The 19452-nt window shown below is 35.7% G+C and overlaps 2 protein-coding genes across 3 annotated transcripts; one reads left to right on the top strand and one right to left on the bottom strand.

The window, feature by feature from the left end:
* Positions 1–230: 230 nt before the first annotated feature.
* Positions 231–12061, top strand: LOC103723966 (dolichyl-diphosphooligosaccharide--protein glycosyltransferase subunit DAD1). 2 transcript variants are annotated; one of them, XM_039114723.3, is made up of 6 exons: positions 231–403; positions 8648–8744; positions 8883–8930; positions 11409–11496; positions 11584–11627; positions 11707–12061. In XM_039114723.3, the coding sequence occupies exons 2-6, from the start codon at positions 8661–8663 to the stop codon at positions 11788–11790; spliced, it is 348 nt and encodes a 115-aa protein (XP_038970651.3). In that variant the 5' UTR covers positions 231–403; positions 8648–8660; the 3' UTR covers positions 11791–12061. The 2 variants fall into 2 exon arrangements, with proteins under 2 accessions (XP_038970651.3, XP_088568541.2); XM_088712415.2 differs by lacking the exon at positions 231–403 and adding an exon at positions 5621–5738.
* Positions 12062–13132: 1071 nt separating this feature from the next.
* Positions 13133–18400, bottom strand: LOC120104162 (uncharacterized). Its single transcript, XM_039114719.3, has 4 exons — positions 18120–18400; positions 15244–16710; positions 13632–13724; positions 13133–13280 (listed from the first exon to the last, which is right to left on the bottom strand). Exons 2-4 carry the CDS (start codon positions 16402–16404, stop codon positions 13194–13196), a joined length of 1341 nt encoding a protein of 446 aa, XP_038970647.2. The 5' UTR covers positions 16405–16710; positions 18120–18400; the 3' UTR covers positions 13133–13193.
* Positions 18401–19452: the final 1052 nt, after the last annotated feature.

Below are 19452 nucleotides of genomic sequence, written 5' to 3'. Positions count from 1 at the left end.
AATAAGAGGCTTTTTGGATGGCCAATTTGCCATTTCTTGTTAACTTATGGTCAAAGTTTATCTCTATTTGAAGAAGGTGAAAGAATTTTACACCAAGTAAAAAAAAAAAAAGAATGAACTAGTGAACCGGAAGAAGAGTCCAGCTAATTTGGAATTCCTGACATGGTTTATTTTTATAATTTTTTTAAATAAATTTTAGGGGCGCAGAGCTTTCTCACTCCTATCTATTTTTAATAGGTTAAGAAATAGAGATCTGGGAGAGGGCCCCCGTCTCCTTCCGCCTCTGCTGTGGTCGACGTTGCCGTGGCTTGAAGCCTCGAAGGTCTCCGTAAATCTCTCTCCTCCTTTGTTTTCCAGCCAACCACAGGCTGGACGAAGGCAAACCCTTCCGCGCGGCCCTCAGGTCTTCTCCCATACCCAACCCCCTCGACCTTTCTTCTTCCCCCTGTCTTGTTTTCCTTATTTCCATCCTTATAGCTGCTAAAATTTTGATTTTTTTCCCGTTATTTTTATGTCTGAGATCGAATTTTTGCATTTCCTTTTGTTCTATGAACAAATTTCAATGGTTGGATTTCCGAAAGTCTTTCTTTGTAGTCGATAGGAGTTTAATTATGGGATATGTGCTCTTTGAAATTCCGTGCTGTTTGTCCACTAACAGTTTGTGGAAATGACTGGAATTTCTTGGGGCGTTATTGTTTGGCTGACATTTGGGATTTTTAGGATGTTATTTCTGTAATGTTGTTAACTAAAATTCTGTAGCTTGATAGTGGTGAAGAAAGTGATAAAATGTTCTAGTCTATAGTAATGCTGGTAACTGAGAAGTCGAGGAATTATTGCAAAAAAAAAAAAAAAAACTAGAAATAGTCATCCATTGGAGGAAGGAGTTGCTATAACCAGATTACTGCTATTGTGTTTGAAAGGTAAAATAGTTGAGTTTAATCAGGGCAGGGGTGGCCCAAGCCTTAGGCTACCGCCTCGGTCGCCTAAGGCCTCGGCCCAAAGGAAGGCCTCCGGGAGTCTCCTACGAGCCAGCATAGCTGCCTACGAACCGAGTCGAAGTCGGAACTCGGAAGCTTACGAGCTGCTCCAGCATGGCAGCATAGCTGCCTGCTGCCTACGAGGCTACAATCTAGACGTCTTAGCCCGTTCTCTGTCCTCCTGCCGGCTGCTGTCCATAGCCCATGGGACCACCATAGCCCGTCTTCTCCATCCGCCATAGTCACCAGAATCCCAGTCTTCCCAGATAACCAGAGTCCAGGGCCCTCTAAAGTTCTAAACTCTTCTTCTTCAATCTTCGGTTCTTCCTTCCTGTTCCTACTATCTAGTTCTTCGGTTCACAGTTCACTTCCTCCTCCATCCTCCTTAGTTCTTCACTTCTTCCATCCTTCGCCCGTTCGCCGTCCTCTCCAGCCTCTAGGTGGCAGGTGCTCTTCAGATATTTCCCTGTAAAGACTTCAGTACATGCTTTCCTTATTGTGCTGCAGTAACCCAAGTTCCTTGATTAACTTGTTTCATGTTTATGAAGTTCAAGTTTTTTTGTTTTTTTTTGTTTGAATTTCATATGCATGTACTGGTGGTATCGGAATGCCTGTTGGACTTTTTTGGAGCTTGTTATCTGTTAAGTTGTTGTCCCCGTTTAGTAGTTTTGATGGCACGCCATCTGTTTGATAGTTTGACTGTGAGGATTTGGAGCTTGTTATCTATTAAGCTGTTATCCCCATTCAGTAGTTTTGATGCCACGCCATCTGTTTGACAGTTTGACTGTGAGGATTTGGAGCTTGTTATCTGTTAAGCTGTTATCCCTGTTTAGTAGTTTTGAAGGCACGCCATCTGTTTGACAGTTTGACTGTGAGGATTTGGAGCTTGTATGAACATGTGAATGTGATGTTATCCTCGCTGTTCTTTATGAACCAAAAAATAGAATGCTAGCTTTGGAGAAAGTAAAGAGCTTCATAGGTTATGATGTTGGTTTTTCGTCGTAATATAAATTGCTACTGCCACTCAGGCAATACTAATGCCGATCCAACAAGAAGGTCCTTGCTGATTGAGAAGCTAGCTAAAGCTCCCAAAGTTCCTAATTACTCTAGATTTCACTTAGAAATTAGGACCTTAATCTTCATCCACACATTAGCAGCTTCAGCCATTATTTGACACTATGATTATTGTCATATATTCAATAGGTTCTGCAATTGCAGTTAAAACAATTCTTCTAGGTTATAGCAAAATATTTGTTCCAGTTTTGGTTTGTAGTTCTGACTTGCTTATCTTGTTTAGGTTTCTTTAAGGCCCAGTACTTTGTCATCTAAATTTGTATTGTGGTGCACTGTTATTTACTAACTTCTAGTTATGAAAGCCTGCTATCATTTAGTGACTTCACATTTTGTTAATGAATCCTCTCATTTGTTAAGGTTCAAATATCATCAATATTGTAAGATTGTTCTGTTGCACTTACAATCTGTTAAAGATTCTTCAAATATCATCAATATTGTAAGGTTCAAACAATCTGTTAATTTCTTCTAGAGTGCTAGTCTGCTCTTTCTTTTAAAGAATGTTATCCTTTCTATGTTACAGTTATAACGGGTTGTAAATGTGCTTGTAACTCGTATTGCCAAATTTTGTAGAATTAAGTGTAGTTGGTAGAATTAAGTTTGGTTAGTAATTTTGCATCTCAAAAAGCTTGAAGAATTATTTTTAAACAAGATTTTAAAGTATTTTACACTTATTAAAATTTTTTATTATTTTTTTAAAAAAGGCCTTTCTTAATGAGTTCGCCTTAGGCCTCCAAATGCATTGGGCCGCCCTTGAATCAGGGTGGTGATCCTGCATGTCTTATGAGGAGTATCACAATGCCTGGAAAGGAATTTGAAATTATATATACTGGTTGTTGAACAAGTTCATTTGAGGTCTAAGGCAACTCAGAGACCATGGGTATAAAAATGATAATTATATGTTAAGAGAATAACTTTGCAGGGAAAATTTCCCGTTCACTGAAATAATTAGGATAACTAGAATGACTTTGCATCGAGGAATTTAAGCATGACTGTTATGGGTATGTGACTATGCGGGTTTTTCAAAAATTTAGGCTTTTATATATAATATTGGTCAAATTCCACCTCTCTGTAGGCGATGGTAGTGAAAGTTTTCTTTTGAGGATATTTGGAAGAATCTCATTCTTCACGGCATTGGGAAACTGTTTTGGGTTGATTAGCCATATCGACATGGAAGATGAACAAAATGGAATGCTTGGATGTCTGGCTATGAGGAAATAAGCCCTTGCTTTTACCCAAATGATTGATGTGCTAAGTTGATTTGTTATCTTCTTTGATATAAAACAATCACGAACTGACTCTGAAATGTTTGGCCCTTCTTGCATGAAATCTGAATGGCTAGAGTCTTCAAGTTTGGATGATTCTCTCCCTAGGATTTATTTGTATTTCACATTCAGTTGTTTTGTGATGGTGACTGTTTCCTATCATGCTACAGATGAAATGAAACAAAGAAGGTTTGCAGGGATTCTCATTTGTGTTCATAAATGATTGATATTGGATGTCATGTGCTTCCGAATGGTTAATTTGGTGTATAATTATTATACATTTTTGTGGGTTAGATTCAAATGCTCGAACCAGATGGAGCAAAATAGCTTCCTTTCAGGTTAGGCAGGATCTGAATTCAAACTTGATAAATTGATCATGTGCAAATTGGAAGTTAGGATTGTATGTTCTTTATGAATTCAAAATGCATGACTGATATTTAGTGCCGCGGTTATAGGAATGTCCCACTGGTAAATAGATAGGCAGTTGAATCCAGTTTTCTGCATTCCCAGAAGTGTCTCAAAACCTTAGTCATCTACCTTCTATATTAATGATCATAGGTAGCAAGATGCATAACCGAAGAAGAAACTGCTAGTTTTCTTGATTACCCTAGGTACGCTACCATAAATATTACCTTCTACAGCATCTGAAAACCACCTATGAACAAGTTAAGTGATGTTTTTGTGCCATGTAAGATGGAATATATCAAGGCAAGTGAGGAAGATACACGTATCAATGGTAGGGATTATTTATCTTGCCATTGGAGGTTGTATTCATTAGCTAATAAAGTTGTATCTCATATGAAAGTAATAGCTGTCATAGCCGGCAATCAATGCCATCTATGCTGCTTTCTTTGATGTCAGAATCTGTGAAGAAAGGTATCATAACTCCTGCTGGCTTCCTTGTCTTTTGAGTGCTCTGCTGTGGGTTTAGATTGAGGTCTTGGAGATAAGTGGAGGCAATATTCTATAATGAAGTTGATGCTCGAAGGGATGCTCCTCGTGAGATCTTTGCTGAGAATTGAGGAGGGTATGCCAGCTTTTGTGATGGGAGGATCAGGGTGCTGTTTATGAACTATTGACCTTATGTTTGCAAACAAAAGCAATATTCTTTTAAGCTTTTGTTTACTTTACGGAGTAGATTGAAGAGGCTGATGTAATCTTTTGCTTTTGTTTCTTTGAGGGGGGGCTCTACCACTAATTTTCTTTTGTTCTAGACTTCCAACTATGCCCAGACAAGTGGTATCCTTTCATGGAGTTTTTGAACCTCAGTTATGGTAACAAACAAAGCTTTGGACGTTGGTGCACCCAAAAGTTCAGTGTAGAGACAAAAAGTATCTGAGTTTGTCATGAAACCTAGGTTAAAATACTTTCTGATTTTATGATGAGTGTTAACCAATTGTACTACCAGATATAGTCTACACAAAAACATAAAGTTTTGAATTTCCAACATGTGCATTTATATAATAAAAATCAAGTTAGACAAATGAGAACTATGACAAACCGAAGGAAACTTGTCTAACGGCCCTTGACCACATACCCTGGTTATAGTTGAATTAAATATCATGCTGGTCTACATACACACCATGATAAGTAAAAACCAAGTAAACCAAACAATGAGGGAGAGAACTTGAGGAGACAAGAAAAATGTACCAAGAGAAGACAAAATCACAAGGTGGCAAGATCATAAATTTGCTAAAACATTTGAAACAATAAACATGAATTATACAAAGTTGAGTACCAGACACCTCATTTGCTCATATTCATTATACAAATTGGCTAGTAATAAATAAAAATGGTGAGTAGGAAAGATAATTATTGATCGAAAATCTTAATAGTAGCGGAAGATAAGATTTATGAAACCATTGTTGAACAAAAGTTTTAGATTGATGATATATTTGATATTTTTTTTTGAATAAGATGTATATTTGATGATGTACATTTGTATATTTATATGGGTCTATTTGAGCTATGCTGAATTATAAGTATGACGTTTTATGATTTTTTTCCCGCATTTTGATATGGTTTATAGTTAATCTTTATTTTAAATTTACTTTATGTATATTGATGTGAGTATGGGGGATTCTTGTTGGGCTGTAAAGCTCACACCACCTGTTTACTTTTTTCTTTCAAAGTTGTAGGACACTTAGTCTTGGATGGGTTGGGCATGGAGTTTGAGTGATAAAGTTATTAGTTAGAGAGCTTATGTTTCTTCCTGATACCAAATAAACATTTGAATTTTGTAATTGAGTAAACTTTTCTAATGATGGATCTATTTGGGCTAGTATGGTTTAATTTTATAATTAATTTAATTACTCTGGAGCTATTAGAAACTTTGTTCATCTTAATGGCCTTGCATTATCTCTAGGGCATTGCTCTATGGTTTATGCTGCCTTGTCATGTGATCAATCTGGGTGTTGCATTTGAGGTATGACAAGTATAATTCTTATATTTATATTAGAGACATTATTACTGAAGCATAACTGAAAGAAATAAATGTAGTATAACCATTTATCCCTATAACCATCCCTATCGCCTCAATTTCCAACATTTTCGATTGTTCGCTTCCGTGGTCTTTGATGTGAGGTAACCGCAAAATGGGTCATTTCATGCCCTTCGACTTGCTACCTATACTAATATATAATTTTAAGCCTTTAGCCTTCTTGTCCATATTTTGGCCAAATCCTATCTATTCGATCTTCATCTCCATACTATGCGCAATTCGCCACAACCAAACTCCATTCTATTTAGCAAAGATCACGTAACTTTTGCTTGTCTAGTTCCATCAAATCTAATCCACATGGCGTTTGCTAATATTCACCATCTGGATTATTAAGATGGGGTGTAAAAAAAGTGGTGGATGCTCCTCCAACTCAAGTTGGAGAAGTTTGAACTTACGATCTCCGTACAATGGATACCAAGGATATTTTAGTTTAAAAAAAAATAAATTATCATGTGATGGGTATGTGATACCATTCTATTGATGGAGACAAGCGACAAGATTATATTAGGTCGGTATGGCAACTCAAAGGATCTAATTAGAAATTTTTAAAGTTGAGACATATAAGTTCGATGGAAGTAGAGAGGTGTTCCCCTAATTTTTTTTTTTTTAAAAATGAAGCCCTTATTTTACTAAAGCTCTAGGACCTCACGGTAAACCATTAATTCATCCAAACCATTACGTTTCGACTCTCTCCACCCCAAAGGCGACCGCTGACACCAGGTAGGCCATCTCTCTCCCCCTCTCCCTCTTGCTTTCTTCCCCTCTTTTGATTTTTGGTTCTCTTTGGATCCCTGTTGGGGTTTCTCTAAATTATCTAGATGCTTTCTCTTCCCTTCACTATGCTATCTTTGAATTTTGATTTGATCTTTTTCTCTCTTCTATCCTTTAGATTAGCGGAGAGAACACCAGTGGGGGCTCATTCTCTTCTTCCTCCTCTCCTCTTCTTTCTATCATTTGGATGATTTGCTTATAAAGGACGAGATCTTGGAACGTCTAGTAACTGAAAGCCTGAATTTTGCTCAAGATACCCACCTGATCTGTGGCCTCCCTCATTTGTATTTGCTGAATCCAATGCAAAACAAACTAGCGAAGAGATTTGCCCCCCATCTCGATCTATATGCTTACAACTGACTCCTGCGTGTGGATTTCTTGCTTGGATTGAGTAAATAGCATTAATTTCTTGAGAAAGATAATTTTTTTGAAAAGAAATGCAAATTTAGACCGGAAATTTTCAATAATTTTCTTTTTCCAGATGCAATAAAAAGAAATTAGCATAGAAAAATTTTGTTTGAGCTAGAATTTCTGTTCTTTAGCTGGTAGCTTGGATGTTCGATATGAGAATTGAAGCTATGATGGGACGAGGAATTGAATGAGATGTAGATATCTCTATCGTCTAGGTAACAATGTTCATGAAACGATGTAATGGGGATGTCTTTCATTATTTGTGAGCCATCAAGCAAGGAATATAGAGATTTCCTGGGTCATTTCATTGTCACTCATTTGTTTCATGCAAGACTAGTTTTGAGCACCTCCCATCTATGGTTTTTATGCACATTGGATGAGTTTTCCTTTGCAAACTTCTATCTTCCTAACCTTCTTCAAGAAATGTTATTGACAAGCTGACTAGCTACGTCCGTCTAGAGAGCACAAAGACCTTGTGGCTGCGTTTGGTTGGAGAAAGAAAAATTAGAATAGTGAAAGTTTTTTCTGTTGGCATAGCTATTCCACAAGTTATGCCTTTTTTTTTTGGCTAAAAATACTTATTCTTATCTGTCATAAGTAATTACGCCATTTGGTTGCAGTATGAGGAATGAGATTGTTTTTTGGCTTAAGATAGGTAGATGACAGTTCTACCCTGATCAACTATCACTCTCCTATGTATTTTTCTAGGTATTTTGTTCCAATAAATAATCATGCAATCACTAAATGTGCTAATAATATGGATGTAGAAGAATGAAAAATTATGTAACGCTCACCATTCAACTGAAAATATTAAATGACAGTTACCTTTACGCAATCCCAAACTACACTAGTGACATGTTACTCTAATAGGATGGGCAAATGACATGATCACTTTTGTCGGTTGTCTTTTTTCACAAATTTATAAGACAAAATTTGGAAGGTGTTCGGGGGAGACTGAATCAAATTCACCTTTGTCATAAGAAAATATACCATTTCTTATAGTCCAATTAGAAATAACAATTGTTTTCTTTATTGCCAAAAAACTAAAAGTAGTCCAATTAGAAGGAGAGGAGTGAAGGATACTTTTGTTTGTCGCAAAACATAGGGCTGGCATAAATTGAAGTGTTTCTGGTAGGAATAGCTTATGACAAAGTTCTCTTGGAATAGTTATACATACCGTATGGAGCTTTGACCGTTATATCTACTCATCTTTGCTATTTTTTTAAAGGTTGTTTGGCAGACATAAGCCTTATTCTGGGCTTTAGGACTGCCTTATGAGTTATGACCCAACCATGCACATCCTATAGGAAATTTGTTTTTCATTGCACTGTCATTCTCCTGATTTTTCAAATGTCAGTAATTAAATAAATGCCCTGCAGGACTTGTCTATATCACATCTGACTGGTAGCCGTTTATTCTTACCAAGTTCACCTGTTCGTATAATAAAAATTCAATATTGTTGTTAACTTTATGAATTTTGGGGGTTTTTATACTTCAATTTTGCTGGGCATGTCATTTGGTAAAGTTTTATATTTGGGTTTGCATGTTCGAGAACATAACATCTCACCTGCTCTTTTAAATAATTCCTATCTTTTGCATAAAAAATCTGTCCTTTTTATCTCGTTACTTCTGCTGGTTTTATCAAAAACCAGAAGAAGGTTGAGAATGGCAAAGTCCACCTCTAGTGATGCTCAGATGCTCATTCGTTCTTTGCGTACTGCTTATGCTGCCACGCCAACTAATCTCAAAGTATGTATTTCTGTTTCTATATGTAAATTTGTGTCATTTGACGTTTTATCCATTGTAATTTATATTGCTTTTCCTTTTCGTTTCATTAAGATAGAGGATTTGACTTGCATCTTCTCTCTTCATTTATAAACAATGCAGATCATTGATCTTTACGTGGTTTATGCTATTGTTACAGCTGTAATTCAGGTATGAGCAGATACCATTTTCGCCATATATGATGTGAAAAGTTGGGCTTTGCTCTTCATTTCTCTCAAACCTAGGTCTTGCTTATCATTCTTTCCAAAATGAAAAAAAAGAAAAAATGAAAACAAATATTGATTCTAGTGTTGTATATTATTTCAAACTTAATAGAATTATCTCAGAATATTAAAATCAGATATGGTACATGATGCTGAGGTTCCCGTCGATAATCCCGTTGAACTCATGAGGAAGTGTATGTCATCCTACATTTTAAAGCAATGTCTCCTATTTATGGTTCACAAGATTCATAAAAAAATAATATTCAGTATTAGTTCTGCAATGAGGTTTTGAATGCCATGATAGTGGTACTCTTCTTACTTGTCTATACCAGTTTGTCGATACAAAGAGCAGCACCTGACCATTGAAGGCAACATCTTTTTTATATGGTTCAGGTAGTCCAAAATGACTATCTTCATCAAATAACATGATCTCTTTGTATGTTAATCAGGGGAAACCAAGAAGGAAACTGCTGTTTTTATGAATAGGTTAGTATTCTTCAATCTACAAGAATATATGAGAGTAAGAATTAAGGTAGTTACTAATTCCCTTGGAAAAAAAAGAAATAGCTTGTTTTCAGCCATGTTCTAGCAATCAAGATAACAACTAAAAGGTGTTAGTGAGAGATATCTACCTATTATTTAATGTCTTTGAAAGCTAACACGAGAGTAGCTTAGTGAAGATGTGATGTCATCAAGAAGATTAAGCACTTCATTATGGGTTGGCTTCTGCATAATTTTAAAAGGCCAAGTTCCTTAAGTTTAGATCTATGAATTATTGAAGGTCATTGTTAACTCTGTGAGAAAAGATTTGCCTGCTGTGATGAAAAAGAAAAAATCTAGTAACAGAGTAAATCTCAAACTAGATGGGCCTTTTCTGAGAATTCTTTGTCCTTCTGATTTTCGTGAAGTAATTTGAGATGCTGATGGGGGTGATTTATGTTGCTTTCTTTGTCCTAGTTGAAAATTGAAAAGAAAAATCAATAAGTGGATTATTCATTGGAGACATGGACTGCTTTTATGACAGGTTTTTTCAATCATATATGGACATTGTTTGTCTAAAGTTCTACTCACGGAATGTTGATAGTGGTACTTTGTGCATGATTGATCAGTAAATTGTAGATGCCATGGTTGAGTCATGTCAAAATTCTACTTATGCAGTTTAATAATGGTGTTTTGTCTATAAATTGGTCAATAAATTATAAACGGCATTATTGATTCAAGTCATTATTGATTTATAACATTTGCTAAACTTTTGTTGTGTATTCAGAACCAGGGCTTGAAAGTTAGAACAATACATTTGTAGTAAGCTTTGCTGCTATTTCTAAGTTCTCTATCCTAGGCACTCAATACTAGTGGTGCTGTGCTTGTGATTTTGGTTACATTTTAGTGGACTATATTATTTGAAATAGGCTAGCTATCACAGGTGTAGCCCAGTTAAATTCATGAGACCAGGAAACTTAAACCTATCGATAAGGTCCATAATAAAAATTCTTTCCTTTTAAAAGAAGAGGAAGGTTAGGTCATGTTACTTAACTGTTCATCGATTAAATGCAGGATTTTCCTTGCTTTTTTCCTTAAAAAAGAAAAATCTTTTACTAACTGTGCTAGTTACCTATAGTTGTCTACTACCCAAGTCTCCTCACTTTCTGTTCCTTTGATGTGTCTTTTGGACCACTTGGCGTAGTTGCCTACCAATATGTTTCCTCTCGTCTTTCCTTTTAGCCATCTGCTGGCTGCACACCCAACCTGCGGTTAAACATATTGAATTGGGTCTGAATTGAGTGGGGCCTGATTCAATCCCGGTTGACCTCTTGGACCTTTTATGTTCCAACGACACCACCTTACTTAACTCTTGGTCATTAAATGGATAGGATTTGGCCCAGACACATGGATCTATATCTCAAAGGTGCTGGTTAGGTGCCTGATCTTGACTTAGCATTTCTTTTTTGGTCTCATTCATTTTTTTCTGGGGACGCATAGTCCCACAAACATGTTGAACATGACATATGCTTCCGAACATAGATCATCAGACTGAATTTCAATATTCATCTTTCCTCCATATATTGATTTTGGACTAACTGAAATGTTCCTCAAAAGCCTTTGTGAATTAAGCCCACTAAAGGTAACCAATTCGTGTTGGACAACGAGTCATTCCTAGGTACCTTGACAATCTAGGATCGTAGAATTGATGCGTAACAAACAACTGTTACTGAGAGGGCAAAGTAATCATCGTTTATAGGCTTTTCCCAAGTCTGATGATCCATTTTCCATGTTTAAATAAAGGGCACAGTGAAGTTTTAATAATTATCAACCATGAATTCATTGACGACACTTGGATTATGAGAACAAATGTACTGCATAATAGTAATGCTGATCGGTTCTCAATTCATATGACTGCTTATTATGGTGTTCTGTGCTGCAACAGGTTGTCTACATGGGAATAGTTGGATCATTTCCATTTAACTCTTTCCTCTCTGGAGTTATCTCCTGTGTAGGTACAGCGGTACTTGCAGGTATGAAGTTTAACTCAGATACCTTCTTTCCTGCTACTCTTTTTAAGATAATTAATTGTTCGAGCATTCTCATATGGGATGATGCAGTCTGTCTCCGCATTCAAGTCAACAAAGAGAATAAGGAGTTTAAGGTAACTACTGCTGGAACTTAAAACTTTCACTTTAAGCTTCGCATCACTCTATGGATTAACCGATAATGATCCATCTCAGGATCTACCACCAGAACGAGCTTATGCTGATTTTGTTCTCTGCAATCTGGTGCTCCATCTGGTCATAATGAACTTCCTTGGGTAGGAGAAATTGTGCCTTGGTGCACCGAGGCATAGAATTATGTTTCTGGAACTTTCTATCGGACTTTAAAGTGATATCACAACTTACAGTTGCGCCATGTATAAACCGAATGATCTGGTTTGCACCTTTTGTTTCGTGAATTGATCATCGCCACCTTCGAGAGGCTGTTCTTTTTGGGAGATGTTCTTGCAACAAAGTGGCGTCATGTGATAGCTTATTTGTTCTGGTTTCAGGTGTTTTTACCAAAGTGATTATAACTGAAATGTTTGCTTAATGTTGCTTAGCTTTGGAGATGATAATTGTGGAATCCGTCAACAGACTTTGCTATGCAAAAATAAATCGGGGATATCAACCAATAACCTTGGGGTGATTTAATCGGAAGAGGAAGGAAAAGGGGTGAGGATCTCCCTTGAGAGTTTGAGGACGGGGGATGCAGAGAAGTGAGGAAGATGAGGGGACTTGCTATCTGTTTCCTAGCTTCAACGATCCCCTCTTTTTCTGTTTCAAGTTATCCATTGGGTATCCATGCTAGCATTGCCATATCGGCTGTCCCACTAAGCTGTCTCATGAATTGGTTTAGCTAGTTGTGCTTGTTTATAATGGACAATGACCATGTACATGCTGGTTGGCTGCATACAGAATATTTCTAACAAAAAAATGATAAAATTATTAAGTTATCACAAATTATTTCTAAAGTGTGGTGTCTTTGGTGATAATGTTCCACTCAAAAATACGAGTTGATAGGTGGATGGGCTCATGAGTGTTTAAAGGATCCCTACCACTTCCGATATTGGATTGTGCTTCAGCTTCTCGAAAATTCAAGTTGATAGGTAGATGGGCTCGTGAGCGCTTAAACACCACAAGGATCTCTATCGTTTCTGATGTGGTTTAGTTTTTCAATCAACATGTATCTTCTCCGTACTCGGGAGTGCTTACGCCAACCAACACACATGATCCCCATTACTACGCTCTAATCCAAGTGTGCAAACAGACCATGGAGAATCAATATTTGATGCAGTGCAATGCTATTGGGAGAACTTAGTTTGCCACTACATTGTTAATGACTAATTCCTTGGTTCAGTCCACCTTATGACTATGGTTAGTCCCAAGAGTTTGGTTTGGTGGATCTTTGAAAAGTCATAAGATTTAATAAAGAGATGCCACTGACTTTTTACAAAAATAAACTAAAACATACATTTATTCAAGAACAATTAACCAACAATTAGGGATAGAGTGCTGATAGGTTTATGATTTGTACTCCTTATTTTTTTTCTACTCAAGCTTAAAACTACCGAAGTTCGATAAGTAAAACACCTTGCAATTGTTACTCTTATGAGCTGCCTACACTCCATACAAGAAGACCGGTAAGAATAGCAGGATGGCAGCTATTTGACAGTGGCAACATCTTAGAACGGGCAGCTGTTACAACGACGACATGCATGATCAGTCTTTCCATCGTTGGTATTTTCCTGCTTGTCCATAGGCTTTTGGAGCTGCCATCAAATGCATGAGGGACCAATTTCTTTAATGAGTTACTAATTTTTGGAAACTAAAATTGGTCAAAAAGGCAATAACTTAAACTCACACCGAAAGATTTAGAGAAACAACCAAGATCTGTTATGGTGCGATTGTGCATCCCTGGATGGCCGCCGTTAGGAGATAGATGACCATCAAACAATGTATGATATCTATGACACGACATGTGCTCATGGACTATTTTGTTTGATTGCCATTCATCTTCTGATGGTGGCCATCTAGGGATGCACAGTACTCTGCGGTGCTGCATGTGCACTGCAAAGGATCTGTTCTCTTAAAGAAAAGGAATGGTGGTAAAGAAATCATACCGTCTCTGTTCTTAGCTCCTCGAGATCCCTTTTTAATCGAGTATTCTCATTGTTAAGTTGATTAACCCTCCATTCCAAATCCATCCTGTAAGCCTATGTACATTTCGCAAAGTGAAGGTCAAAACAAATTAAGAAAAAAAACGTAATTTTACCGCAAAAAGAAAGCTTCTTAAGAAGTAAGACATCCAATAATCCCTCTTGAAGAGCTTACATTAAATGAATTGTTACTCCAAAAACTAAAGATATCTCGTCACTTACCTTCCCTTCTAAAGTAAATATGATGCAACAACTCTAACAACTAAAGATCAATATATATATATATATATAACATACTATTTCCTGCATCTTTTTTTTTGTTTTGCTCTCTTAATTAAGACTCTAAAAGGAGAAAGAAACCTCTTCTATTTCCTCATGAATGTCATCACATGAAGCCACCTCATGCAAGATTATTTTTGGAGTGGCCTTGGAGACTCATTCCACCAATGGGAGAGTGACCACACACAAAACAATTGGAGTACATTGGCATTATATGTAGCTTAAAGAACAAAGAATGGCGAGCAAAAGAACAAGATGGAGATCAAGGAAGAAAGCTTGAAAATAAAGGAGATGATAGTGGGAGCTGGGGATACTCATAGGTGGGAGTTTTCTAAATACAGTGTGGTTTTGAGAAGAGAATTCATCTGGTTTGATCTTGAATACATCCCATGTTGTTGACTGTGATATGAATAGGAGATGGCAAATGGGATAATGGTCAAGGAATTCTATGTATTCAAATTTTTTAGAATTCTTTAGGTTATAGCCTTTAAATGCTTTCAAATATCATAGATGTAGGAGGAAAAATTGATTCAAACCCCTTGGTTTGGTTTCCACATACATTCTTAACGCAAATAGGGCAGACTGGCTTCTGGTCAAGCCCCTCGCTTTTTTCTGGATAGCAAGATAAGAGATATATATATATACATGCTTTTAATTTAAGCATCCCATAAGTTAATTCTTTATTCATGCCCTAAAATAGCAATAAGAAAGCACAAGCCCACTTCAAAAGCTGGGGTTTGGTAGGTATTTAAAAATTCTCCCTAGAAATGTTAGATTTGGTCAATATATCCTAGGTCTCATGTTTGACAAGTAGGAGCATATTATATTCTAAGAGTAGAGGAATCCATATCTTATATATTATGAGGAACCCAAATACAGTTCCTTCCAAAATTGAATTTTCTTCACTACTTGAGAGAACAATAATTTTCACTAGTAATGATGACATCGAACCCACCATGAGATGCATGCTAGGAGGCATTTGATGCATTCTAGTCTCCTAACATAACAAACATGCATCTTAAGATACCTAGTATGTATCTACATCTCAAAATGAGGTAGGTAGCAATTATTTGTAGCAAGAACTTACTGATATTATTTGTCGGCAAAATCAACCATGACTTTTCATTTAATTGAACAAGTATGTATGCCGACCAAAAATTGTCAGAAATTTATTATAAACCATAGGCTTTGAGAAATTATGTTGAAAGTATGATCATGCAACAACATCATGTGATATTAAAGTGCGTCAAGAAAATAAATATATTATTTTTTTATTTAATTAAGGATAAGCTCGTACCTCTTTTCTAGCGCGAGAGCGTGAAGCAGACTCCCGATTCTTGATTTTGTCTTTCATCTTTTTCTCCATCTCCTTCTCTTTTGTTTTGTACACCTTGCGCTTTCGCTTGCCACTCCTATCCCATACCATTTCCTTATCATTATATGTTTTAGGCTCGATAATTAGACTATCTATTGATATCGGGGTCACTGATGATCCCATACCCAATTGTTGTTCCTCGACTCTTTTGGTCCCTATGCTCCCTACCCCACTGAAGCACATCTCTTCTAGGGATACCTCTCTCATGGCCCTTCCAAGATGGCCTTCATTATCCATCTTATTTTGTTGTGCTCCAATCTCTGTGATCACCATCCTTCCTCCTGTATTATAGCACATTTTTGTTTGCCATGCCTTACTCATGATGTTTTCAAGATTTTGATGGTCCACATCTTCCACCATTTGCTCATTGCCCTTAATCTTCGTCATGTCCATCCACCCTTTCTCATAAAATATCCCTCCTGGGCCCACACCACTCATAACACTTCCAGGGCCCCAATGGTCTCCATATGCTATCATCTCCACTTGGCCAAAACTTGTCCCTTCTAGACCCATTTGGAGGCTAGATGTATCATATATAGTTGGTGGTGATGGGTGGAAAGAGGTTTTATAGGAGCTTTGCCGTTCTAGAATTATGCCAGATTTTATAAGAAAATCCTCAAATGTTATCTCTCCAATAGAGGATTGACAGGAGCTATTATGAGCATTCTCTCGGTGTTGTTTCCATAAAGATTGTTGATCACCCTGATTTTTTTCTAATAGTTCACCCATTTGATGAGTTGGAAAGCTAGATGTATTATACATATTTGGTGGTGATGGCTGGCAAAAGATTGAGCAAGAGTTCTGCCCTTTCTTAACTACTCCCCAACTGACAAGGAGATCCTCTAAGGTGATCTCATCAGGGGAGGATTGATTGGAGCTATTTTGAGCATTCTCATGGTATTGCTGCCACAAAGGTTGCTGATTACTCCAATTTTCCTCCAATACTTCATTCATAGATTGTTGAGTTGGAAGGGTGAGTGAGCCATGGTGTTGGAGTGGTGTTGGAATAAGGTTGCTAATGGTCGTAATAGCAGAGGCTTCTTTATTTGACCAAAGGTTGGTCGGAAAATTGTCCATGTTCATTGAACTGAAGATCTTGCCAAGTGTGAGTATGGTAATCTCTAAATCACATCAAATGTATGGGAGAAGGTGAAGGATTATATCTTTGGAGTCAACACTTGTTTATGCACCTAGTCCTATCTTTAGTTTCTCACTCTTTGCTCTTTCAATCTTGCTAGGGCTTAGTCCTTTTATGCTAGGATGATGCCTTTACCTCATTCAGTGTGATTGTATGGGTATATTGCTAAATCAAATGGAAGTGCGTGTGGGCTTTTATCGATTCCTTTTCTTAAGTACCTCCTTTTCTTAAGATAGAGAATCTGGTTGTTGCTGCATAGAAAGATGAAAGGAGAAAGTATAAGTTAGTTTTAGGAGAAGCATAATTTTTGGGTAAATAAATGAGAGTAACTAGTTTGAAAAAACTATCATTATAAAGTAAAACTTTTAACAACCAAAATGTAAAAGAAAAAAGCTAAATACTCCCATGCTTTCTTTCTCTTTCTATGAAATATTTATTGAGTATAAATTAGGGAAGATTCATACATGAGCACTAAAGGTAAGAAAATACATATACATATTAGATTTGCACAATCTACTAATTTCATAATGATATTTATAAAACAACCATAACATTTGATATTGGACTTCAGCACAAGATAGTGCATACCAAAAGATTGATAAATGTACATAAGAATGTCAAACCTATATTAGTATGCTGGTTACATGAACTATACTAAAAGTCTCTTGAAACTTAGACTGCTAAGACATTCATAAATGTATGTATAGAAATATTTTCTTATCCTATATATTGATAAATTATACGTGCAATCAATAATATACACTTTATATTATCCAAAATCATGCATCATTCTCTTATACAGAATGTCAAGCTTAAGAAGTAACATTTATAAAATGTAAAAATTCTCTCAAATGGATAGAAAACATGTGGAGATCGGAGGATCGACCATATTCTCATGAGAAAAAGCTATTTGCATTCTCATGTAGACATTTTAGATAAAATAATTATTTTTGGAATGGTTTGAAGGCATAAAAAATGCTAATATTTGAAAAAAATAAATATAATATGAGGAAGTTTAATCTTGTACATATATTTTTCTCTAAGAATGCAATGGACCTAAATTTTCTATTATTTTTCTCTACATTTTTTTGCTATAGAAAAGATAGTTGAATTATTATGATGAAATATATATTCTTGAACTTAGTAAAGTTTACAAATAAAAATAGCCTCTTTATTTCTTATTCTAGTAGAAGATAATCATAATATAACAAGAAATTTTGATCACTTCCTAAATGATTTGACATACTTTAGTTAACCAACCAACAATTGATGTAAAAAATTAAATTCAAGAATGCTGAAACTGGAAAATCAATCAATGATTTCAAAAATATTAAAATAATACAAGTGACAAAAATGCAATATAAAATCTAAAAATGTGAATTGTACAATGTATAGCATTAAATTTTGAACTTGTTTGGATGAGAAAAAAATCCCTTAATTCAAAAAAATAAAAAAATAGAAGACCTTAAAAGTTTAAGATAACAATATTAGAAAGGGGCAAGAAACTTTTGAAAGTACTACAAAATCTTGAATCCTAAATATGTAGATCCAAATTTAAGAAAGTTTAGAAAGCTCCATATGATTATTTGGGATTGCGTTTTTAGATCTAAAATTCAAACTACGCATGCAAAACTACAATCAATTGAAATAGAAATCAAACCTGTTAAATAGCCTTCATTGCCTCATATCGAACTTTCTTTGAACAGAGTAGCATGAGATAGAGCTTAGTAGAAAAATGGAGGAAGGAAGTCATAGGTGGGGTGTGGGAGAGGGGATGGGGAGAGAGAGAGAGAGAGAGAGAACTGCTCTTGGCTATACCTTTTTTGTTCACTCCCACATCCCCCCTACCACGTATATAGAAGATTTATTTCATTAATTGTCTTATTAGTTTAATTTTACTTTAACGAAACTGCCACTATTGTCGCCATCTCTTGTAGGACTACCCATAGATTGGAGCTCAACTTAGCTGCTTTAAACAAATTTTTGAAGTCCGTGAGTGTGAAGCCGTTGGATATAAGTATATATATGATCTAAGAACTGAAGTGTCATATTGTGCATGTCTCTTCCAGTTAATACGTATTATATCGGGCCAGGCCGTTGTAAAGTTCAGGTCAGTTTGGTTCTATACCAACCTAATATTGCAATAGTGAGGTTTCGGCATAACATTTTCATATTAACACGATATATATGCAAAGTTTAGGCCATTGCATCTTGTGAGAAACACTTGAATTCTTAACTATACCTATCAGTGTGATTTGTCTTCTAGGCTTGAATTTGATTTATGGACTCTCTTGCTTGTGTATTATTCTGTTCGAGTTTTGGTAACTAAATTTTCCTCTAGATTAAAATTTAATTGTTCTATTAATAAAGCTCTATTTCTTAATTATTTTCATCTTTGGTATGAAAAGTATTAATGGTATTAGATGAATTGGTAAAATTATTGCTACCAATTAGAAAAAGATAATAAAATTCTTCTCTTTCAACAAAAAAGATGCAGATGTCTTATACATGTGAAGAAAAGCCATAAGTATAACCTTATAAATGAGGGCTCTTGCATTGAAAGGTAAAGGTTTATTTTCTGCACTACTATTATATCAATATTATAAGGTTATCTATAGTTAGTATTATAAAATTGAAAGTTGTTTTACTTGGTTTGATTTCTATTTACTAAAAATTGAAAGTTAGAATTTGGTACCCTATAGATAATTAAAGAGTTAATCAAGGACAATTTATCTCTATCTCTATGGTGATGTCTTTATACAAAACTAGTGATTACAATCTTATAAATAATTAAATTCTTTATTAAGGAGCTCTTGCTAAGTTTAATTCACTCCATAAAAAAGACTACATAATTTATATACAACTTATAACTTAAACATGTAAATAGTTAAAATTTGAATCAAGGATAAATATGTAATTTTCCAATAACTTGATTCACATAGGTTTTGTTTGAAATCTTATAAGTAAGATACATTGTCAACGCAAAATGCAAG

The sequence above is a fragment of the Phoenix dactylifera genome, chromosome 16, assembly GCF_051530095.1.
Source record: "Phoenix dactylifera cultivar Ajwa chromosome 16, Ajwa_hap1_PhDact_Kaust_v1.1, whole genome shotgun sequence".
Lineage (NCBI taxonomy): Eukaryota > Viridiplantae > Streptophyta > Magnoliopsida > Arecales > Arecaceae > Phoenix > Phoenix dactylifera.
Note: the sequence above shows the minus strand (reverse complement) of the source record. Positions and strands in the feature narration are given on the sequence as shown.